The 25,244-nt window shown below is 44.4% G+C and overlaps 1 protein-coding gene across 2 annotated transcripts in view; it reads right to left on the bottom strand.

Moving 5' to 3' along the window:
- PDCD11 (programmed cell death 11) overlaps window positions 1-25,164 on the bottom strand; it is a 40,566-nt gene extending 15,402 nt beyond the window's left edge. For both annotated transcript variants that reach the window (XM_006216352.4, XM_015249635.3), the window contains exons 1-21: window positions 25,044-25,164; window positions 23,532-23,644; window positions 22,533-22,664; window positions 21,354-21,521; window positions 19,797-19,958; window positions 18,078-18,201; window positions 17,437-17,618; window positions 13,161-13,268; window positions 11,690-11,896; window positions 11,361-11,485; window positions 11,119-11,179; window positions 10,333-10,479; window positions 8,780-9,031; window positions 8,065-8,199; window positions 7,376-7,570; window positions 6,287-6,457; window positions 5,237-5,456; window positions 4,282-4,431; window positions 3,747-3,862; window positions 1,900-2,441; window positions 977-1,039 (exon numbers count right to left, since the gene is read on the bottom strand). In XM_006216352.4, the coding sequence (XP_006216414.1) occupies window positions 977-1,039; window positions 1,900-2,441; window positions 3,747-3,862; window positions 4,282-4,431; window positions 5,237-5,456; window positions 6,287-6,457; window positions 7,376-7,570; window positions 8,065-8,199; window positions 8,780-9,031; window positions 10,333-10,479; window positions 11,119-11,179; window positions 11,361-11,485; window positions 11,690-11,896; window positions 13,161-13,268; window positions 17,437-17,618; window positions 18,078-18,201; window positions 19,797-19,958; window positions 21,354-21,521; window positions 22,533-22,664; window positions 23,532-23,633 (3,362 nt within the window). In that variant the 5' untranslated portion in view covers window positions 23,634-23,644; window positions 25,044-25,164. The remainder of the gene's footprint in view (window positions 1-976; window positions 1,040-1,899; window positions 2,442-3,746; window positions 3,863-4,281; window positions 4,432-5,236; window positions 5,457-6,286; window positions 6,458-7,375; window positions 7,571-8,064; window positions 8,200-8,779; window positions 9,032-10,332; window positions 10,480-11,118; window positions 11,180-11,360; window positions 11,486-11,689; window positions 11,897-13,160; window positions 13,269-17,436; window positions 17,619-18,077; window positions 18,202-19,796; window positions 19,959-21,353; window positions 21,522-22,532; window positions 22,665-23,531; window positions 23,645-25,043) is intronic.
- Between the last annotated feature and the right edge of the window lie 80 nt (window positions 25,165-25,244).

Here is a 25,244-nt window from a genome sequence, read left to right as displayed (position 1 = left end):
TGCCTTGTTTTGATAACAAAGGGACACAATCATATCTACAAGAATACGGAAACCACAGATTAAATAAATAAGAATGTGTGCATCCACCAAATCTCATTATTCTGGAACTAACAGGCTCTCTGTGAAGTCCCAAGAGTGCAGTTAGCATTTAGAATCAAGCTTCCAGGAGTATTGCCAGACCTCAGACACAAGCCTTCTCAAATATTCCACTTGTATCCTGACCCTTTCAGGACACTGACCAAACTTTATCCTCAGAAAGGTCCTTAAGACATAATTACAAGGTCCTTCCGTAACAGCCCTCGGCACAGAAGACCTACAACCTGGGTCGGTCCCGGGGCTGACCGTGCAGAGACACGTGCACAGTCATGTGTATCCAGCTTCATTCACTGATGGCCTAACAACTCTTGAGAGGCTGGGGTTTCTTTTGTTTGTTTTTTGTTTATAAATGGGGGAAGTAGAAGCAGATAAGCCCATGGGTCAAAATGCTTAAGATCCTCTGAAAAAAATGATCCCAGACAAGTTGGACTCACTGCTACATGGAACTATCAGTTCTACTAGTCCACACAGAACCGCTTGTGGAACACCCCTCTGCAGAATTCACTAGAATATGGCCTAAAACTTCAGTCAGCAAGCAGTAATCTTCATTCAAGCAGGCATCCTTGGCTACACGGTGTTAGAAAAATACTGAGTTCTAGAAAACTGGGTTGAAAGCAAAAATGTTTCTTTTTGTTACGTGCCAACAAACAGAACTACAATCAGCCTTTAAATTGATACTTAAACCCTGAATACAGATCTTACGTTAATTTCCATATAATCCCTCTAAGTAGCCCCATGAGAGCCAAACATCCCTACTAGAGAAATAAGACAACCTGGACAGACAGAGGCAAAGCAAGTCACCATCACCGTGCTGACAACTCAGCTCCTGACTCCAAAGCCCACTGTCCTCGCCACGAGAACGTGCTGCTGGAGTTCTCACCTTGGCCGGACACTCAGCTCCGGGATGGTTCGAATAAATCTGGGATGACTTATTGGGAGAAACCTGGAAAGACAAATAGGGTTCAAACCACTTCTCTTATTCTCTGTAACACTGTAACTTGGAGACCAAAATTTCTAACTCCCCACCAAACCAAGCCACACCACCCACCGGTAATGTGTCAGGCCCAAGTGTTTCCATTCTCATCCTCTGCAGTAAATATTAAGAAGCTGGCTCATTTGATCTTTTTAGGCTCACTGATCATATTAAACCCTGAAAAGAATTTTCTTTACAGACTACATACTCCAAGTCTTCCACTCTAAAAATAAGAAAACTGAGGTCCAAGGAGAATAAGTGACTTAAGTGAAGATCCCACAGTTACTGAAATGAATATGCAAATTATTGGCTAGGCTTTGAATTCTGTTTTTGCTTTTCTTACAGCAAGTATTTTTACTCCAATAACGTAACTAGATTTAAACTAAATGAGTGTAACTAAAGTATGCAGTGGAGGATGAATTACAGTAACTGCTGATACATACTAAGCAATAACTATGTGTCAGACACCCCACTAGGCACATTACATGCTAGATATTCTTTCTTTCAATCTTTACAATGGCCCGGCGAGCTAGTCACTATCATTACTCTCACTTTACAAACTAGGAAAATAAAATTCAGAGAGTTGAGTAACTACTTAACTCAGTCACATAATTTTGAGTCCAAAATTCAAATCCGGAATCCAAACCCAGGTCTGACTCTAAATCATTGCTCTTAACCACTACATTATACACTATTAAAAAGCAAAGACACACAAAAGGATTTTCTGAATGTTTTGGTTAACTAAAAGAAAGTCTCATTTGTTCCAATTCCTTCCTTCATGATTACAGCAACCTCCCCTCAAAGGCAGTCCACCCCCAAAGCCTCCATACTTGAATGTCTTCATGTCTCTCCCGCCAATCACTCGGGCAGTGATCTTTTTCCCAACTTTCAGCTTGGAGGTAGGAGCTGTCCCCACTGGAACATCATCGAGAATGTGGGAGGCGTGGATACAGCCAATGATGCCATCTTCCAGGGTCACAACCACATGGGCGGGCTTAATGGACTTGACAGTCCCTGTGACCACGTCCCCAATGGACAGGGTGTGCTTCTTTATAGTCCCTACAACCAGAGCCGGATCCACTTCCTCATCCTCGTCGACTGTTTCAGAGTCCTTCCGGGTCTTTCTCATGGTCCTCTTAGCAGCTGGCCCCTCAACGGCCAAAAGAAGACCGGTCACCCCCGGTTCTGTGGTCTCGAGGGTTAAAGAGACACCCTGTCCCACCTGCAACTTTTCTGAGTCAAAGTGGAAGGTGTCATTGAGGTGAGAGGTCAGGGAGAAAGCTGCTAGGTGGCCAGTCTCTACCAAGGAGGCAACAGCAAAGGACTCCTCCAAGTGCTGCACGATCGCCTGGTGCTCACTGCCTTTCTTCAGCTGGAAAACAGAAAACCCACTGTCCCTGCTTCTTACAGAGCACAAGCACTCGTTTGTCACCCACTAGGCAGGGTGAGACCAGGGAAACCCTCTGAGTCCCAGGGACCCAAGGCTAACCCGAGCTGTAACAAACTAGCCTTCACTCCCTCGACCCAGCTTTCCCCTCCTGTACACTGAGGTGACTTGGCTACACTCAGGGCACCACATCAGAATCTCCTGGAGTTAACTTCTGTTTTGAATTCAGATTCCTAGGTCCTATCCTAGAACTAGTGAAATGAGAACATTAAAAGTTATTTTAGTGACTGATGTAAAGTCAGGCGACCTCTAATGGTTCTCCAACTTTAAGACACTATGGCTCCTGATCCTCTTAGTCCTACAAGCAGTTCACACAATTTATTCATCCTCAGTCATTCAGCAGAGTCATTACTGGGAGCTTACTGGGCACAAGGCATTTAGCCTGTCTTTCCCCAACATCCAGACTGTGCTCACGGCCCTACATGCACCAGCTTCACCTGGATGATAAAATGGAATAGGGACCTGCTAGAAAGCTTAGTGAGGGGTAAATACTGTTCTCTATTTCTGTTGTCTCTCAAAGCCTTAAAACTATAAGCAACCAGAGGTTAAGGATTACACCTATATAATTCTCTGTAGCATACCTTATGCAATTAGGAGCTTAATAATTACTTTAAACAATGACAAAATACGTACTTTACCCAAAGAAAAATTCCACTCATTATTTTGAGATTTCCCTTGAACCCATTCCCTTCCCACACAAAGTGAATAGGACACAGATGAGCAGCCCGGAGGTCAGAACTACACATACACATGCTTTTTTTTTTTTTTAAATCATAGTTTCTAACATTTCCCACCTTCATTTCCGATTCAAAAAATTCAAATTCTGCCTGCTCTTAAAAACCAAAGACTTAACAACACTACACCCAGATGTTCTGATGTGGCAACAGTCAGATGGAGTGAAGTCTTTGCTCCTCCGGGGCAGGGAGGGCAGCCCGCAGTCCAGCGGCATCCTGCTGCCACCGCTCCCTAGCCGCCCCGCCCGCTTCTCTCAACTACAGTCCCTGCTTGGCCCTAATGACCGCATGCACACGATTTACCCCTGAACCAGAGTGAAAGTCACCACTATTAACAACCACCCCAGGACGAGAGGTGTACCCTGGAATAAGCCGGATAAATCCAGGCCTACAGTCAGTTACCCTATCTGCAGGCCTCTACAGAGGATGTGGGGTTGAAGGGGTGTATGATGCCTTTGAAATCATGGGAATAGAAGTCATCAATTAGCGAGCTTACCTTTTTAGCTTTTCTATTCACCAAATCATGGCAGAGAGAAACATGTACTTCCAACTTCAACATGTCAATGCTTAAGATTACAACCTTCTTTTTCTGCCCAGATTCCACCTCCTGCCCTGCAGTGCAGAACCAAACACAATGTGATCACCCTCCTGGAGCAGGAGGGAAGGGAAATAGTATCTCTCCAACAGCCCTGCACCCCTTAGATAGAAAAAAGAAAAGAGGACAACCTGTGTCCTGGGTCTATGTGGGTCAAACGTCTAGCTCCATAAGTCAAGGTCAGGTATGCAGTAATTTATGCAACCCGATACATAAAAATCTAGATTTACCCAATTATAACAATAAAGAGATGCATACCTAAACCGTCTTTAGTATGCTGTTGTCTTGATTTGAGTCCACACAAGAAAAGCATGCCAAAACTTTCTGCTAAATCAGCTTATCTAGCCTATGTATTTGGAAATTCTGTACCCAAGAGAGGAAGCAATGGGCAAAGGGTTCCCCCACCAACCACGATGGGTGAGACAGAAGCACTCACCTGCCCGATGGTACCTGCTGGCCCTCAGCACCAGGCCAGGCACTGGGCCCTCACTGAACAGCACACAGCCATCTTCCAACACCTCCTGCACCTCTAGGTCAAGGAGCATCCCTGGAGTCATCTCGGCCAGCGTCTGGATCAGCACAGAGTCTGCCAGAGACCACAGGAAACAGGGATTAGCAAGATGAGACAATACTCACCACTCTTTCCCTTTGGAAACATGCTGCTACGTGGAGGACATTTCCAATGCGGAGTGTTGGAACCACTGTGGAAGTAAAATCGCTTTTGGTAAAAATGTGTGGTATCCATTAAAACTCCTACCACAAGCAGAGACTTATGCCTTTTGCTAATCCCACCTGGCCATAATTCATGAAAATAGTCAACAAACGCCAGAAACACATGCTTCCTCTTGGTTTCAGAATTTTTGTTCTTTCTGTTTGGAATCTACCCTCCCAAGCTTCTGACTCCCAAATGCCATCAGCGTTCTAACAATCCCACACAATGGTTCAAATCTCAGGAGGGTCAGACTAATCACCCCTCAGGAAATCTAGCAGGTCCCTGTTTCATTTTCTCATCCACTCCATAGTTGATGAATACAGGAACAAAAAGTGAAGAGGTGAATGGATTCACAACAAATGCAAACCTGAAGCCAAAGAACTTAGGAAAATTTTCATTCTGGACTGGGAGGGAGCACAAGGGACCTTCTGGGATACTGGTAATGATCTTTTATCTCAATCTGGGTGGGAGTTTAACAGGGAGGTTCATTTTATAAACATTTACTGAGCTGCACCCTAAAAGATGTGTGCCCTTTATAAAAGTCATACTCCCATTAAAAAAAAGTTTAACAATTTTTTTTAATGTTCAGGAAGCCCCAAAACTCATTGGAACAGACAGGCATAACTGAGGATGCACACTCCCCACCCCCGACCCTCATCCTCTGCCCTCCTGCCCCTACCTCGGTTGCTCATGAGGCTACGGATGCCCTGCCGCTCCTCCAGGCACTGCGTCAGGAGGAGGAGGCTGGTGGTGGCCAGGTCCCCCAGGGTGCAGTCTGACAGCCGCAGTGACAGCAGCATCCGCTGCTTCTCCTCGTCCACATTGGTTACCTTTGCCACCACCGTCTGCCCCTCGACAAAGTGGTCACTTGTGGAGGTCACAAACTTGTCACTCATGATCTAAAGGAAAGAGTGAACAAAAATAAAAAAAAGAAAGAACGTCTCTGTAAGACAATGCACTTAACACACCCAGAAAGAGGTGTAGGCCGAGGGGGATGGAACCTATGAAGTTCCCCGAGCCCTCTCTGAGCACAGCTCAGCTCCCCTCCCATAAAAACACAGGAGAGACCCTGGCTGCCAACACCACCGCCTTCGAAGGCCACCCAGCCGAGAAGACACAATAGTTGCAAGCCAGAGGGCCACGGAGCTGTCGAGCACCCAATGGCAACCCTCTGCTCCTCACTATGCATGTTTCTGGGGCCCTGCCCCCTGCACCCATTTTAAAAACTATTCTGGCAGGGGATGCAAATGAGATTTGTGCAGGCGAAACATTAGGGGAACACACCTTCAGAAGGGAAAACATATTTATGAATTGTGTGGCAGGAATGAGTGATGAGCCCTTTGCTCACCACTGTTGTACGCTGGCTTTGGTGAGACTCCTCCCCACTATGGGTCTCAGCTGATTCAGCAGGCCTGGGAGGGGGTTCAACTATGAGATTGCTAGGATCTTTTCTGGTCGAAAAGCCTGCCATCCAATGACCTACCCAAAGCTGTAGCGTGACATAGAAAAGGCGCCCTTTCCTCCAGGGCACAGCTCTGAGCCAGGACACAAGGCTGGGCAAGAGGGTGGACTGAATCTCAGCTCTACTCCCTGCCAGTCAGGTGCCTTTATGTCACATCCCTGGAAATCTTTCAAGAGATTAAAGTATCCTGCTCTTTCCCACCAACCCTCAGGTTCTGTGGCCCTGCTGTCTCCCCTCAAAGGCCCTTGTGCAGGGAGCTGAACTTACAGCCTTGGGGGCCAGTCCACTAAGACCTGAGGGGAATTGGACGAACACACCGTAGTCCTTGATGCTCTTCACAAAACCAATGAGCAGCATTCCGGGATGGATTTCTGAGAAGCTCTTGGGATCCTGGCCACCCTCTACTGCAGAGACCAAAGCTGGCTTCCTGCAAAGGAGCTAGTGACACTTCATCAAGGAATGTTCCAGAAAGCGCAAATGAACTGTCCATCTCTCCTGTCCCCTTTCTCCACTCTACATCCTCTTTACAGTGATTCTAAATGGGCCAACCAGCAGCAGCATCACCTGGAACCAGCTAGTGCAGCATATCCTTCAGCACCACCCAGACCTACTGAATCAGACACTGGGGTGGGGCCGGGCCAGCTGTGCTGCCCAAGCCCTCCAGGTGATTCTGACGCACACTGAAGTATGGGAATCACTGTTTTACTCTGTTCCTCATTAGCTCATCTCCAGATTACTACAGAGAATGGCTCATCCCTGCGGTGTGGCAGCTGCCTTGGCCATGATACAGTTGTGTATCACTGCCTCCATCTTCACACTAACCAATCCTGCCTCCTCTCCTATCTTCTCTGAGATTTTATTTTACACTCTGTGAGAAAGGAGGCAGTGTCTTCCTTCTAAGTGCCCACACTAAGACCAAAGGGAATATTCTGAGACCTGTACACCAGTGGGGAAGGGGAGGGGAGAAAGGAGGACAGCAGGTACCTTCCTAACTGTTCTAACTCAAGGGGTGAGCACTGAGCACCCCGAGACAGACGGATGCACCGCTGGGAGTGTCCTGCGGGCCCTGGCGTGCCACAGGGCCTCTCCCCAACACCCTGGACTCCTACTCTGCCCTGACCGCCAGCATCTGCCTGCAGGGCCGTGACCCTGCTCTGCTTCCCCACCCAGGGGAACAGAGGCAAAGTGCAGGCATGGCCACTGGACTGGTACTACGGAGGTATTTCTGAAGTCAGACGGCCAGTTTCCTCTCCATGGAGTTTCCAACTAAGAGCAGAGCCTGACCTGAAGTTCCCTATCCCCCTAGGGCCCACGGTTCCCCAAATTCCATGACTCCCAGATCCCAGGAAAGGATACAACATGTTCGTCATGCTCGCTCAGACACAGGACTCTGTGAAGGGTGTCGCCTGCCTGGAGCCAGTGATACAACAGTGGGCCATTGGCAACGTGGTCTGACAGATGAGGCGTAGGGAGGAAGGCAGGGATGTTGTGGGGCAGGACAGCCACCTTCAGCCCATCTTTGGCCTTCTCTAAAACCTTCACATCCACCAACTATCCAGGAAAGAGAAAGACAAAAAACAGTACTTGTCTTCAGCAGAGAGCAACCTCTTATAGGTCAGGTAGAGATCAGAGGCATCAAATTCCAGCACCAGGGAAGACTGAGAGGTCACTATCAGAGAAGCAGCTTCCTTCCACCCACCACCCCACCACCCCCAAAGACCCAGCAGGCACACATACCCACAAGCACAGCAGGACCCATCTGTGGGCTCACATCACTCCTCTCCCAAGTCCCTTCGCTGGGTCCCAAAGGAAAGACAACCTTACATTCTGGCCCTAGGGACCAGAGAGGACAGAGGGCAGCAGTACACCGCTGACACGCCACATTGTAACAGAACCTCTCTTTCCTTCCATTTGCTCTGACACACAGCCATATCCAGCTCCTTTGATCTTTCCACTCCATGGGTTCCAGGACCCACTGTGTCAGGGGCACCCTATGTGTTTAGTGACAAGTAACTAAAATAACTCGTCTGGAGAAGTCCAGGTACCTGCCCGGCGTTAATGACTCTTCTTTTTTTCTGACTGTGTCCCGCACACTCTTTCTTTGGATCACTCGACAGCTTAAATGACAAGAGCATCCTCTCTTTGGATGGCTCACAGCTCAGCACCACAACCTTCACCACCTGGTGAGAAACCACACCTGCTTGGCCAACTGCCCCCAGCAGGCCTTCCAGGCCCTGGAGAGAGCTGCCCCCAACAAGTGCCTCAGAGGCCCTGGGCGATCCACCAAGACCCCAGATCAGATCAGAAGGCAGTGAAAAGAAACGTACTGAGGGCTACATAGAACCCCCACAAGTCAGTTTTTAGGGTGAAAAAAAAAGACATGAATAAATTTTTTTTGGTACAACCCCCAGTTTTAAAAAATTGTTATTCCTAGACAGACCCAGACTCACTAGTTTTATGGCAGCGCCCCCTTGTGGTGACAGTGGCCTCAGAATAATTTGTGATAGGACAGACACCAGCGCATTGTAGGTAAAGACTAATTTCTTCCAGGTTGAGGGCCTGATGTCTGTTGTTTCCAGCTTCCACTGAACCCTGTTGAGGGTTTCTCTCTGTTCTGTTCCCACCTCCTCCATTTAGCTGGCTCAGGTCCACTAGGCCACACGCTCTCTCTTTCCACATCCCTTAAAAAGTAGACCCCCTACTCCAAATCTGTGTTCATGGGGTCTCCATGGGTAGGAGCCTGTCTAGGGAAAGGGTTACCTGGCCAGTGTAAAAGACACTCTCTGGGTCAGGGACATACTCGGCACTGAGCTCATGCTTGGGCACCAATCCCTGCACATCATTGTAGAATTTCACAATGCAGCCATAGTCCTTGACCCTGAGGATAAAGCCATGTGTCTGTAGCCCAGGCTTGGCATCAGCATAGCAGGTAATGGCAGGCAGTTTGGATTCAACCAGGGTCTTCTTCAGGGTCATTATCAGCTTCTTGGCTTCTGGGTTACAAAGTAAAACCTAGGGAAGGATATTGGCCATCATCAAGTTATCCGCTATCAAGAGAGCCCCTGACCCCCTCAAGACCAAAGGCCATAGTCAGTCCCTAAGAACCTGCTATCTCGTCCCCTCTGAGAATAATCTCAGCCACAGAGCCTCCCTGCTTCCTGCTGAGTGACAATCTAGACAGAATTCATCTCTATCTCAAATGTACTTCCTCCCCTAAGTTCCCTCCTGGGTCTAGGGCAACACTCATTATCCCACGCACCCTCAGAGTCCTGTGTTGGCTACTTCTGCTCTGCCTTAGCGCTCTCCCCACCGCATCTTGTCTAACAGAATGAATGACTGAGCCAATTTCCACCTCCATACTGTTGTGTGCTAGCTATAAACTAATACTGAGAGATCCAACCACCTCTCATTCCTCAGGTCATTCCCTTGAGGGCAGAGAAGTTCCTCTATTTCCAACCTCCTGATCCCACTAACATGAAATTTTGTACCAATAAGTAATCAATACCTTTGCTGACTCAATAATGAAATAAAATGAAAATAAGAAAATTCTAACATTCTGAGTGCCTGCACATACCCAGCCTTAACTACTATGTACTATCGCATTTAATCTTCACAACTTCAGGAAGCTTCTCTGAAGATCCAAGTCTTTGTCATGACACACTCAAGTTTTCGTAGCTTTTTGGGGGCTATTTCTGTGCCTGACAAATCCATTCCTCCTCCTCAACCTTCCAAATCCTACCCACCCTCCTTTCCAGTTCATGTCCCACCTCTGTCAGAAATCTAGAAGACATTATTGTCATATAGAGATCAATTTGAAAACTGGTTCTGCCATTTATTAGCTGTGTGAGCTTGGGCAAGATACTTGGCTTTCCTAAGCTTTAATTTCCCCACCTACAACATGAGGGTAACAGTATTCCCTTTACAGAGCTGTTTTAAAGATTAAATGAAATAATGCATGTTACGTGCCTAGCATAGCAACTGGCACATGATACCTGATAGCTGCTACTGATCATCATTATCAACGATTCTTAACGCCCCAGCTTACCCTCACCTCCCCTTTGTGAAATATGACCACAGCGTACAGCCTGCGCCAAACTATGTGGGCCTGCTCTCTTCGTGTATGATTATTTTAACTCTCAATTATACTACACAATTATAAAGGGCAGGAACCTGGTTTTCTCTTTCCAATGCCAGGCACAGCCCTGCAGACGTTATGTGGCCATTTTGTGGAAAGATGCAGAAACTCCAGCTGAGAAGCACTGCTCTCTTCCCATCTGGCCAAAACCCCAACAAAGACCCTTCAGGAGGCTCACCCGGCACTTGACTTCATCCCCAATGTGGTACTTCTTCTCTGGATTCTTCATAAGGATGTCAGCCAGGTGCATAGGGGGTACCAGGCCTCTGACTTGCTTGCTCACCTTCACCAGTATCCCGTATGGCTTTATGGTCAGCACCGTGCCCTAGAGAGTGCAAGGAAAAGATGCCATGATGCCTTAAGAATGGTCTTTCCTACACTACTTACAACACAGCATCTCACACCTCTCTTTCGAATGACACCTTCCTGGGCTAACTGGGCCTGCTATTCCAGATTTCATGGGGGCAAAGCACCCACCCCACACTGATCCGGAGGCAGTAGGGTTTATTTATGAGAACCTTCACATCTTTATGTATGAGCATGTTCTTTCTGCCTGCCTTACAAGTACATTCTCCAATGGAAGGGACTGGGTCTCCTAAGGAATGAACTCCATATAAAGAGGAGATTTCCACTGGGGCTAAGTGGCTGGACAGGAGAGGCAACTGGAACTGGCTTTTTACTAACATCCCAGGTAACTCAAGTATCATAGAACTTTGACCTGGACTAATAAACACCACCGAATCCCAAAATTGATGACCTACTGTCTCTGTGTAGTTGGGTGGTGCTAGCAAGACTTTACCTTAAAATTAATTACAAGTTACCCAAGGGAAGAAAAACAAATTCCAGTTAGCAGGCAGAAGCAAGGAGCATGACTTTAATGAGGACTAATAAGCTGACAGTTAACCTGTGAACTAAAGACTGTCTGAAAGTGGGGCAGTATCTAATTATACACCTGAGGTCTTACCTTTACCAAGACCCCAGGTTTGATGTCATGATACCAAAGGAACTGAGCTTCAATAATAGACCTAGAACAAAAGGCAAATACAAGATTTAAAAACTAGGGTAGAGGCTGCCTAAAATTCAGAGCTACCAAAATCATGCTGGCAAGAAAGGAAACCGTCACCAAGCAAGGCCAGGAGACACTGTGACCATGCACCCACACAGGGGCACACCTCTACACCTCATGTGAGTTAATGACAGACTTACGTCCGCAGAGAGAGCAAAGCGAGTTCATCCATTTGGCTGTAGTCAATGATTCTACACTTGTGAGTGTTTCCTGGCTTGAAGGTCTCAGGTTTGAAGAGTTTCTTAGAATTGGAGAGATGGCTGAGCTACAAAGTACGAAGTGATTAAGGACAAAACAGAGACAACATTCTGGGGCAATCAGACATTAAATCAGACATAGAGATGACTCAATACCTTTATCACCTACCCTGAAAACAGTACTCTGATTACCTGTTAAAATAATTGCTCTAACTAAAGGACCCCAAAAGTCCTTCTGGGTAACATCTCAATGAAGCAAAGAGCCTCCTTACCCAGGCATAGGCCAGAGCCCCATCCTTCAGCCTGAAGGTGGCCCCAATGTTGGGGAAAAAGTCCTGGACAGGAACATCATCCAGCACAGCTCCCAGCTGCTGGCAAGAGAGTCGAGGGAGTGGGCGCCCAGGATGCAGGAAGATGGGGCGCAGGCTCAGCCGTACAGCTCTGGTCTGAGGATGGACACAGAGGACACAGGCCTTTACCTAAACGAGGAAAAGGGCATAATGAGCAGGACAAAGCACACTGGAGATAAGACACTCTGGAGAGGACTTTTTGGGAGGGTCAAGATTCTCCATACGCTGGCCAAGCTATAGACAGAAGTACTAAAATCACCTTGTGTTGGGGGATGGAAATAGCTCAGTAGCAGAGCACATGCTCAGCATGCACGAGGTCCTGGGTTCAATCCCTGGTACCTCCATTAAAAAAAGAAAAAAAGTAGAAAGAAAAATTTAAGTAAAAATAAAATCAGCTCATGCAATCATGCAGCATGCGGAAAGTTCAAATGATATCCCAGAGGAACTATGTCCGACTGAATCAATGCTTATTCAAGGCCAGGAAAATATATACCAGGTCTCCTCAACACCATGAGGCTAATAATATACAAGCAACAGAAGCCATGTACTGGCGTCACTACGTCAGAAGCTCCTCTGAAACACAGCAGAAACAGTCTACTCTGATCATAAGGTCATTGCATGTAAAATGTCTCAACTCTGTACACAAATATGACCATAAGGAAAAAAATTACTAGAATGAGGTTCACCAGAAAGTTAACAATACTATCACTAGGTGTTGGGAAAACCTACTTTTACTGAAAAAAAACCATACACACAACAAAGCTTCTACAGCTTCCACTAGCATGTGTTACTGTTAAAAAATAAATTATTTGGGGATTTTTAATAAAACTCTGATTAACATATATTGAGATTTTCTTCTCAAATATCCATGTTCATTGTAGAAAATTTGAATATTTAAATAAGGGTAGAAAAATCACCCAGACTTAATCACTAATGCCTGACCGCACAATTGTCCAGTATTTTAACCAGATGCACTCTTTTTAAGAATTTTTTTAAAAAAAACTAAATCTATGTTACAGTTTTTTTAAACTATATATTTCTATTTAAACATTTATCTTGTTCTCTTATGTTAAATACTCTTCCAAAACACTTTACATTATATAAGCAAAAGATTCACTACCAAAGAAAAGACAAGAAGTCAAACCATATGGAAGAACATGAAATAAAAACGGCAAGTTGCCTTCTTCTCCATATGCTCCTTCTCTAATCGCAGGCCCCAGAAGTAACCACTGGTGGTCTCTCATGGCCCCTCCACAACACTTCACTCCCCTCTCCTCCTCTCTGACACCTGTCCACACGCAGTCCCAGGACCTGACCATAGCTCACTGTTGATACTCGACAGCTGACTGGGACACAACTGAAATCAAGAAAAGGTAAGTGCAACATTTCTTACTGGCTGATTTGAGAAATATGTTCCAGCTTTCTTGGGATCCAGGTGCATAAAGTCAACCAGGCCAGTGAAGAATGAGAGAAATTTCAGCGTAAGGCCAAGTGGAGTCACCTAGAAATAAACAGAACCAGTTATAAAAAAAATCTCTGTGAAAGAACCAAGAATGTTCAAGATATCATTCATACTAAGCACTCAGTGCCACACTTTCCATGATAACTGTGTGTCTCTCCTCCCCCTGCTAACCTGTATCATCTCTCTTCCTATAAAATCAAGTGGCAAGGCAACTCCTGGCACAGGGTGTCCCTCTATTCAGGAGGCTCATCTCCCTTCCAGCCTGGGAGGACAGCAGTCTTCCACTCGGGATTTCCCAGTGGGATGGAAGGTGCCTTGTAACAAGGATCCCCAAGGAACTGCCAGCCTGACAACGTGGACAAATTGTCACTAACTTGGTGATGTGCCCAGACAAAGAAGGTAAAACCCAAATGCTTACAGAAGGGAGATACTGACCATGACCAAATCACCCTATAGAGCCTCTCAAAGCTAAGAAACTAGAGGTAACAAACACATCAAAACAGAGCAGTGAAGTTGATTGAAATCAGGGAAACTAAGTCAGATTCCCCAGGTCCTCTCCTCAAACTGCACGGTCCACCTCTCTCCCATCACCACAGAAAATGCACCAGACTCAAAACACAGAATAGGGCAAACCATGAAAACATGGATTAAGAAAAATTCTGAATATCATATAGATTATTAGATATACAGACATACCACCTTTCTCCCATCTAGCTCTTAACAGCCAGACTTGCACCCTCCTGAGTCAGAAGAGATCTTTTCTAGAGAAATCTAATATGCCAGAGAAGACTTTTAACAATGACACCTGGAAGTTGCTCAAAAAAAGTCAGCTAGTCTCCTGATTCTGAGAGTGAAGTCAGCCAGTCAAGAAGTCCCACCCAGGCACACAGACCTCTTAGCAGTTTTTTAGTGCCTTACTCATACTATGGTGGTCAAAACAAAAACTCAATGGAGAATGGAAAAGTTTAAGTTGGGAGACTCTCCCAGAAGGCAGGACATACATAAATGCATGCATGTATCAAACCAAAGAGAAGAAAAAGTAAGAAAATAAGAAAACTGATTCATTAAGGCTAACATCATACTAATAGGAGTTCCAGAAAAAGAAAATTCTGGGGGAGGGTAAAGCTCAAGTGGTAGAGTGTGTGCTTAGGTATGCATGAGGTCCAGGGTTCAATCCTCAGTACCAGTACCTATACCACTCCAAAAAAAATTCAGAAAAAGAAAATTATTAAAATTTGTAAAAGATCTGATAAGGGGCTAGGATCTAGAATATACATAGAATATATAAATGTTCGCGAGAATGGAGAGAAACTGGAACCCTTGTACTGCTGGTGGGGATGGAAAACATTGCAGCCACTTAGGCTGTTCCTCAAAAAGTTAAACACTGAGTTACCATATGACCCAACAATTCCATTCCTAGATCTATACCCAAGAGAAATGAAGGCATACGCCCTCACAAAAATTTGTACACAAATTCCATAGCAGCATTATTCACAATAGCCAAAAGTGGGAACAATCCAAACGTCTACTGACTCCATACGATGGCATATTATTCAGCCCTAAAAGGAATAAATCACTGACACCTGCTACAACATAGATGAACTTTGAAAATATGCTAAGTGCAAGAAACTAGACACAAAAGGCCACATACTGTATGGTTCAATTTATATGAAATATCCAGGATAGGCAAATTCAGAGATAGAACTAGATTAGTAGTTGCCAGAGGCTCAACAGAGGGATGAATGTAGAGTGACAACCAATGGGTACCAGGTTTCTTACTGGAGTGATGAAAATGTTCTGGAATTAAACAGTGGTGATACCTGCACACCCTTGTGAATGCACTAAAAAACCATTAAACCATACACTTTAAAAGGGTGAATTTACTATATGTAAACTATATCTTGATTTAAAATTAAAAAAAAAACACCCAACAATACAAAAAACTTTTGCAGAACTGAAGGATCTGCATTTCTGGATTATAGGTCTGCAGCACAAATAAATGGGACAGAGAGCCATACCAAAGCACATCATTGTGAACTTTAAAATAAAAGGGATAAAGACAAGATCTTTGAACATACAAAGGAAGGGAAATCAAAATAACATCAGCACCAGAGAGCAAGTGACAATGGGAACAATGACTTCAAAATTCTGAGTTATTTTTGACCTAGAATTCTAAACCCAGCTTAATGATCCATCACATGTTAGAGCAGAATAAAGATGTTTTCAGATATACCAGGTGTGCAGAAAAGAGTTAAATTAGCAGGCCTTAGACTGTGATCCTTAGAAAAGCCTGCCCTGGGCTGGCGTCTGGGAACTTAGATTTCGGGAGGGTTCCCACTGCTCCTAGAACTAAGTGGCTCACTGTACCTAAACTATTTGTGCAAACAATAAGGTTTATGCTAAACACTCGAATTCCTTACAGGAGTTTGAATTTTGGTACATGCAAGGCAGAGGGTGCCTATGTGACCAGCCCCAATAAAAACTCTTGAATGAACTTTGCTGGTAGACAATATTCACATGTGTTGTCGTAACTTGCTGCTGGAGGAATTAAACACAGCATTTGTGACTCCACTGGGAGAGGACTCTAGGAAGCTTGCAGCTGGTTTCTTTGGGACTTTGCTCCATGGGCCTTTTCCCTTTGCTGATTCTGTTTTGCCTCCTTTCACTGTAATAAATCATAGCCGTGAGCACCACTCAATGCTGAGTCCTGTTGAGTCCTCCCAGTGAATCATCGAACCTGGGAGTGGTCTCGGGAATTCCAAAATACATTAGGTCAAGAAAGTAACCTCCCATGTGCTTTTCTGAGAGTGCGTCTGGAGAATGTGACACATTAAAATAAACCAAAAAAGAGGAATACACGGAATCAAAGAAGGCTCTATCCCAGCATTAGAGCGATGCAGCTACGTGCCAAAGAATGCCAGCAAACCACCAGAAGCCAGAAAGAGGGAAGCAATGGTTCCCCCGCCGGTGTTGGAGGGCACATAGCCTGCCAAAACCTTGATTCCAGGCTTCTACCTTCCAGGAACTGTGAGACAATAAGTTTCTGTTGCTTTAATCCACCTAGTTTGTGGTCCTTTGTTAAGGCAACCCCACGAAACTGGTAAAATACACGTACAACCAAAAATATAAAAAAATCCCACTGGAAAAGAAAAAGAAGGCTCTATCCAATATAGCGGAGTGAGTTGGGAAGGGTACAGCTCAGCGGTGGAACACATGCTTAGCATGCACGAGGTCCTGGTTCAATTCCCAGTACCTCCATTAAAGAAATAAATTTAAAAAACTCCTAATTACCTCCCTTCCCCTCAAAAAAAAAACCAATACAGGGGAGTGGGGAAGGATCCAGCATGACAGAGAAGGGAAGTCCTTGGGCATCAACTATGCAGAAGCCCTATAGAGCAACCAGTCCAGATTAGAGCAGGATGACAGTAAAAGGATCTCCAGGTTGGGGGAAAAAAAGTAACAAGGATTATTTAAAAGGCCTGAAGATACAGAAAATAGAAACAGTGAAAGGTATAGGAAGAGAATTCAGCAAATAACAAAAACAAAGCTGATTACCAACTTCAGGAAAAAAAGCTGTTCAAGAAAGAGTCAAATACTACCCAGCTCAACAAGTAAATATATTTATGTAGTCATAATAATTTAAACACCGAATAATGATTTAATCAAAATTTTTCTAGACCTCTGTTGAAAGGCTGGGGGAAGGGAAGGGAAGCATAAGAGAGCCAAAACTTCACCTACCTTGATAAGAAGTTAAAACTCAATGCCTAAAAGTGATAAACCATGAGATACAGCAGAAGCTTATTACTTAGAAATGTGGAGGTAAATTTCAAAAGATAAGCTAAAAGAATTAAAGACGGGGATTAGATGGGATGAGACAGTTCTTCATTATAAGCCTTTCAATACCATTTGATCTTTTAGATCAGCACTGTCCCACAGAAATAAAAGCCACATATGTAATTTCAAGTTACCTAACAGTCACATTATAAAAATTGCAAAGAAACAGATGAAATTTATTTTAGTAGTTTATTTAACCCAATATATCCAAAATATTATTTCAACATGTGCTACTGGCTACATTTCAAGTGCTTGATGGCCACATGGGACCAGTGCCACCCTACTGGACAGCACAGTTTAGGCTGTGTGCACACACTACTTCAATAAAAATGATTTTTACCTTAGAAAATAGCAGTAACAATGAATGGCTTACCTTCTGTACCTGGGCTTTGACCACCAATCCTGGTAGCAGGTTATTGTGGGTCCAGTTTTGCTCCTCAGTGGCAATGGCAGCAGAAACTTCTGAATGACCAATAGACAGACTAACAACTCCCCCGTTGCCTTTCACCTCCTCAATGGTGCAGTTCAGGTACTGGCCCACCTTCAATTTAGCACCTGCAAGTCCAATCCCCAAAAGGAAAATACCTCTATGAGAAGGACTCCTAACTTGAGCTCAAGCAATACCGGAAGGATCCATGGCACACCTGCCTGGTTACCGTGCAACACTCCCCATGTGCCCAGGCTCTCAGAGACCAACTACAAGAAGGGAGCAAAGTGACGCAAAAATATGGAAACCTCAACAAGGCAAGAGAGTGCTGCTTCAGAGGCTTTGAGGACCCAAATTCCAGTGGAATCTTCTAAGTGAGCAAAAGTGAAACTGGTCCATCAGATCTTAGTGAGACTGCCATTCCTGACCCTTGACACCTCTTCCCTTTTCTACCAGCTAAGATTAACAGCTGATTTTAGCAAAGCCAAGCAGCCTTTAAGGTCATCATTCCATCATTTTACTTACCAAAGTGGCATCTAAGTATAATCCCCACACAACCATGTACTGGCCCCTCTTCATCCCCTCACCTTTGTTCTTCTGTCGGATGTACTCCTGGGCTTTCTGCAGTGGCAGAAAAGCTCTGGCCCCACCAACACCAATGTCCACTAGGTAACCATGGTCTTCCAGGCTGGACACAGTGCCTGTGAGCAGCTGGAGGAAGAAAAAGCATTCTCCAAAGTTCAAAAGTCAAAGGTCAAAGGATATATGAACAAACATCCATTACCAAACATGACTGCTCCCACCATCAATCTCCATACATCATCCCATAATCCCACGCAGCCTCCCACTTTAACTTCAAATCTCAATCCAGGGAGTAGGGGTAGATATAGCTCAGTGGTAGAGCGTGCTCTTAGCATGCAAGAGGTCCTGGGTTCAGTCACCAGTCTTTACTTAAAAAAAAACAAAAACAAACCCAAAAAACCTCAATCCCTACAACACAGGGAATATCGTCATATTTTATTACAACTATACATGGGGTATAACCTGTAAAAACTGTGTCACTATATTGTACACCTGTAACATGTATAATATTGTGCCTCAATTATACTTCAATTTTAAAAAAAATTTTTTTAAACAAAAGGAAAAAACCCCTCAATCCCACTAGAGAATAGAAGAGTAAAAGACATCTTAATTCTCCCAGGATTTGGAGGATCTTATGGTTTCCAGACAGTGAAGAGTTGAATAATGGTATGACAGAGGTGGAGGTCTCTCCACTGGAGGATTTTCAAAAGACAGGAAAGGCTTTCATGTTATACAAAGAGAGATAAACCAGACAGCCTTGCAAGGTCACTCCCAGTGCCATCACTAATGAGAATTCAGAACTACTACTCTTCTGTCATCATGACTTTTCTAAACACCTCCAAGACATTAAAAAAAAAATCTTGCCAACCTCCTTTATATTTCATGGGAGGCACTGTGGCATTCAAATCTGACTCTGACACTTATGAGCTATTTGGTCTTTGGCCACTTAAACCTTTTTCAGTTTATTTTCTCAGACGTACAAGAAAGATCTCTATCAGCCTCACAGGGTTGCTATAAAAATTTCTTTGGAACAGCACCTGTCAAACAGCAGCTTCTCAGCACCTGTCAATTTCCTACAACTTGGCTTACTTTTATTTCCCTTTTTACTCAACTTTTAGGGCCTGTCCCAAACTCCACTGCTTCTAACCAAATGTTACAAAATCATATTGATCTCCTTTCTCTCAAGTGAGTATAGTTCATGTGAGTGTGTTTTGTACCTACTTAACTTGGAGGTGCTGAGCGAGGATGAATTTCCCCTGAATCTCTACAGGACTGGGAGGTTCAGTGGCAGACTGCCTGTTAGTACAACTGACAGACTCACTGCCCTGTCTACCCTGTCTCTTGTTCTCAGAGAGCAGTCCTCAAGTATACACCCCAAATGCCAATGGCTTAAGGCTTATCTGTGAAGAAGTCTTGGTAAGATAAGGTACTTCAAGGAACTCCTTCTCACTCTTACTAAGATTTCCTTGGAGGCATTTTTTTTTTCCTACCAGCACATCTTGGACTTGCTTTCCCTGTCTACCCTCCAAAGTAATGTGATTAGGTTCAAGCCTTCAATTTCCATCAAGAGCCCAAAACACTCTGGAGAACCCCCACCCCCAGGGAAAGACCTACCCCATTGTAATAGTTAAGCTGAAAGTGAAAGGCAGTCTACACACACCTAAGGAGGCAGGACAGGGAGAAGGCACGTCGCCTGCTCCTCTTCCCTGGCCCCAGATACGTACCATGCCGGATTTCAGGGCTTCAGCACTCAGCACTTTGTTGACATTTTTGGGGTTCAGAGATAGCTTGATATTCTTTTTGCCCCTCTGAGTGATGCTCAGACTGCTCACCACACATCTCACCAGCATTCCAGGTGAGAAGAGCTCAGGCAAGCCGACCAGGTCCTGCATAATACAAATGAGGAAGACCTGATACGCACCCTTCCCCTGAACTGAGAATTCATTGCACGGCCCTGGCTCAATGGTTTTTTATCCTCAGATCCCAAAAAGCCCAAAAGGTGGATGAAGATAGTAACTGCTCGCCCACAAAGGAAGATGGGTCTGTGGCCAAGTCACAGTCTTAAATTACAGCAAAAGGCCTCCAAACATCTCCACACAACGGGTAGAAGAGAGATGACTTGTCAAAAGAATCCTCTACGATTTCTGGCTCTACTTCCTCACCTCCTACTCATTCACCTCCTACTCACTCTTCAGCTCCCGGCAGTCTGCATTCCACCCCCTCACTCCATACTTCATCCCCCAAGAAAATCATCAATGACTTCCATGTTGCTAAATCCAGCAGTCCATCTTACACTCCTTCTCTTACATGACCTTTACAAAGCATTTAACATCGGTGCTCTTTCTCTCTTTAAACATTTCCTCTCATCTTCTAAAACCCTTTAATCACTGATTTTCTTCTTTACCTCTCTGGCCCCATGTTCCTCCTTTTATCCAGCAATTAAAATACAGGATTTACTCTTGGCTCAGTCTTTCAGTCTCCTCTCATTCTGAGCAACTTTCTCCCCCTTTACAGCTTCAACTACCACCTATACAAAGAAGTCTCACACACTCATATTTCTACCCCAGACTCCCTTGAGCTTCAGGATCACCTATCTACTGGTTGTCTCAACTGCACCTCAAACTCAACATAACAAAAAAATCAAATTATGATCATCTCTCCCAATCCAGGTCCCCTTTCAGGGTTTCACATCTCAGGATAGCATGACTGTCAAGTCATGCTGAACAGAAATCTAGGACTCATTTTTGACACTTCTCACAGCCTCACCACCCTTATCAACTCCACCACTAGGCACTGACTTTACCTCCTCAGCCCTCTGTAAATCCTGAACGCAAGCTGCCATCAATCTCAGAGACTGGACTATGGCAATAACCTCATAACTAGTCTCTAAGCAATATTCGTGCCTCTTCAATTTATTCTCTATGCTGTCTACATGTCACCTAACCCAATGAGAACATTTTAAGGGTTTCCCATTGATTCTAGAAAAACCAGTCTTTAACACGGTCTGCCCTCCACCCAGCTCTCTAGCCTCCCACACACCACCGGTCCCTGCTCTCTCTGCTCCAGCCGCACTGGCCTTCTCTCTGCTACACATCAGGCTCCTTCTGCCTCAACTCCCTCCCTTCTTTCTCTAGCATAACCTCATCCTTCCATCTCAACTCAGGCTTCCTTTCCTCAGGTACCTTGTACCTTTCCTTCTTAACACTTAGCAAAGGTGTAATTTTACATCTCTTTGTGTACTGCTTATTTCCAGTTACAGATTTCATCCAGGTTTCCCTTACCTGCAGAGGTTCCTCTTGTGCCACCTGCTCATTCAGCTTTTCAGTGTAAGCATCACAGATTTCAGTCACTTGCACAACCCCCTGGAGGCCATTGGGGAGGCTAATCACCAGGTCCAGTTCATTTACCTCTTTCACGCAACCCAGAATCCGCATTCCCTCACATAGGGACTAGAAGAGAAAGAGTGAAATATGTACAACAGGGAGGAGAACAATGATTGGGGAGGTTGGGGGTGGGGTGGGGTGTCAGGCTTCTGGTCCCAACGTCCCAACTCTGACATATAAAAGCCACAGGAGATTCACATGTGTATATGTCAGTACACTCATCAAGCATCTGACTGAGCACCACGAAAAGCTTAAATTATACAACAGCGTTTACAGCCCGAGGATGCTGCTGGGCACTCTCGCCTTTTCCTTTATTCCAAGCAACCTAAATTCAAATGCCTGGCAGGCATCACGATACAGGGCGCAGGCCAGCAGAGACAGTGGCAGTCTGGAGTGTGCATGCCATGTCTAAACGGTGCAATCACTATTCTACTCCATGTGGCTACAAACATGAGGGAGTGTGAGCTTGTATGGTCAGCACTTTCAAATTTTAACAAGCCAGAAAATTTTATACAAAATTTTTTAGTTTTCTAATGTTGGCACCAAGTTAAACATTTTTTTTTAAGTAGCACACAGGACAAATAAAATATTTCTGTAGGCTGAATCTGAATCTATCCCTTCAGAATCATTTGACTTTTTTTCCTTTTTTACAACTAACATGGATCAGACTTATCTAAAAATTTAAGGAACATAATAAGACTGCTTCACTTCTCTGAGATAGTTCCCACATCTATAAAACAAAAGGGCAGAATAAGAGTGACTGCTAACTTGATTCATTGTTCTAACTTATGAATCTACTAAAATACAAGTTCCCTGAGGACATTGGAATGAGGGACTCAGCAATTAAAAAGAATAACAAACAAAACAAACTACAACAAAAACATGATCACAGGCACTGATTAATAACTGAGGAAAATGATGCTCAATTCTGAACAAAAAAATGGAAGAATCTCTACAGACACAAGTTATATACACATGAAAAGAATGAAGGAAAAATAAGGAAGGAAGAAGAACATATACAGACTTAATTACGCAACCCAGAGAGTTTGCTTAAAACAAAATCAAGCTTTAACACACCTCCTTATTAAGGATTTCAAACTTCTCTCTTACAAACTTGCTGCTTTCTCTCTTTTCAATTTTCAACTTTTTTGTTTGTGCTGGTCCTTTCTGGTTCTTTTTCCTTTTGGTGGATTCTTCTTCAGTAGAAATCTAAAGGGGGAAAAAGATCCAAAAGAATGAAAAGAGCAATCCTGGCCCTTCCCTCTAGTCTCAGGTCTTCTGTGATCTTGCTTGTTACTCCTCCACTCCACTCCACTCCCAACTATTCCTTTAATTCCTGTCTCCATTCCAATGCTCCCATTCTATCACCAATGCTCCCTTTGCCTAAAATATGAGCTCCGTTTTCAAAATCTGTTCTCAAAAGCCCCTTCTCTCCTGTGTTCTTCCTCCCTTAACTGGGATAGACATGGGGGTGCCACTAGAAGCAATTTGGAACAATGTCCGAAAATAAAAGGTGGGGTCACAAAGACCCAAGTTAAACTGTCATCTCCACCATAACAAGCTGTGGGGTTTCAGCAAAATTATATAACCTCTCTGGGCCTCAGCTCCTCACCATGCAATGGTGATCTCTACTTCCCAGTACAGCTGGAAAGATTACATAAAATAGACATAAGGGCCATACAATCAAATGTTAGTTCCCTTCCCCCTTGCATTTGGAGCACAGCCTACTCTAGGTGAAGATTTCAAATTTTAAAGCAAATTATGATCATTTTATATACAAGAACCTCATTTTAAAATGCAATGATCAAACTGCTGCTTCTCCATCCTTAACCAACATGGAACAAAATTCCTAAGAATAAGAAACAACAGCACTGCAAACTCAAATACTAAATGCCATGTTTCAAAAGATATAGCCTTGTGGTGGTATGGACTCTCTAACAAGTTCAGTTTATAAAAGTGGATTTCAAAAATAAGCCAGTCTGGAAAATAATACATTCTCAGACAAGGCACATTCTTCATAAGGACACCAGAGAGAAAGTGTTCAGTGAGTCTTACCAAAAAAAGCACACCACTTACATCAAATAAGTTGTCATGTTCAACTGAGTACTGGAAAGCTTTCTCTGATTTGTGGGTCTTTCTTGTACCCCCTCGGGGGAAGCTTTCTTCCATGGTTGCCATGTTTGGGCCTCCTAAAAACAATGCAAAGAGTTGGTGAGATGTAACCTTGGCATCAGATTTCCTAAAGGCTGTGATCCACAGGCAAGATATAGAGCCTTCTAGCACCAGTGTGCTAGACAGCATTCACGACTAAAAAATAGATGGCTTGATGCCAGGCAACAGATAATCCATAATTTATCTTTCCAAAGGTCTTTGATTCAACACCACAAGTCCACACATTTTCCTCCAGAAAAATAAGTTATAGAGTCAATGTAGTAAATATCATTAAGCAGCTTCAGTTAAGTCACAGATACACAAACAAACATATAACCCCCTACCTTCAAAGAATATGTATATTTAAAAAAAATTTTTTTTAAATGGAGGTACTAGGGAAGGAACCCAGGAGCTTATGCATGCTAAGCACCTGCTTTACCACTGAGCTATTCCCCACCCCAGAACATGCATACTTTTAAGAGGATAATACAATTATGCAAATAAGTTAAAGTATAAATCAGATTATAAACTACTGATAAAAACATAGAAAATAATGAGGCTTCAGTAAAGGAGGCAAACTTCCTAAAGAAGATGCCTTTGAGCTGAATGTTAAAAGATGAACAGGATTTGGACAGGTGGAAAGGGAAAAGCAGAAGGAATGTGAGGAAAAGGATGGAATAGGAAAAGCCAATTTCAATAAGCACCAGCAATATGTCTGTCAAACAACTGCTCAAAAGCCTGCTTTTGCCTTTGAAGAACTGTTCAACTAGACCACAAGGTGAATAAAGCTTAAAAAGGAGCTTAGGCTTTTGTGTGGAAGATCTTTAATTAGATATGAGTAAATTAACGTTTACTTTGGCAAGTCAGAGCCTTAAGTAGGGTAAAAGATAGAACAGTAGTCAAAAAATATGTGTACTGTAGATTGGACAGGAAGAGAAAGAACTGAAGGAAGGTACGCTGGGTAGAAGGATTCAATTACAGTACAACAGAGAACCATGAGACCAGAACTGGGTATAAGTAAGAACGGAATATAAGAGGGGTTGGTTCTGAGAGACACTTGGGAGTAAGAATCTAGAAAGGCTTGAGACTGTGTAAGAGGTGGGGAACTCAAAGCAGTTTCGGAGTTGGAATCAGGAGTGGATGTGTGTTTCTGAGAAACAGGAAAATGCAGTTGGGTCCAGTTTGCTGGGAATTTGACCCTAAATCTCATTTCAGACAAGGGGAAACTGAAGCTTCAAAGAGTAAAGCGACCCAGGGGCAGAGACTTAAGCTATGCCCCGGGGACAGATCCTGACGTTACAGGAGCCACTCGAGCAGAGTCGGCTTCTGAGCGGGGGCTGGCACTGCAGGTACATGGCAGGGACCCGGAGGACCTAGTCCTGGGACAGATCTGGAAGCCACAACGTTTCCTCCTTTGTCGCCTTTGCCCGTACTCACCAGCCCCGGGACGCCAGCACTTCTACTTCGGAGGCCGCGCCACTATAATCACGCACGCGGAGTCTACTACACCGGAAGCCCAACGCTCCTCTTCCGGAAGCGTGGGCGGGCTCAACGCCCTACTTCCGTTACTACACAGTACTAAGTCCTAAAGGGCGGGGGGAGGAGATTGAGAGACCGGAAGCGGAAGGGCGGGACTTC

This window comes from Vicugna pacos, chromosome 11 (assembly GCF_048564905.1).
Source record: "Vicugna pacos chromosome 11, VicPac4, whole genome shotgun sequence".
NCBI classification, from domain to species: domain Eukaryota; kingdom Metazoa; phylum Chordata; class Mammalia; order Artiodactyla; family Camelidae; genus Vicugna; species Vicugna pacos.
Note: the sequence above shows the minus strand (reverse complement) of the source record. Positions and strands in the feature narration are given on the sequence as shown.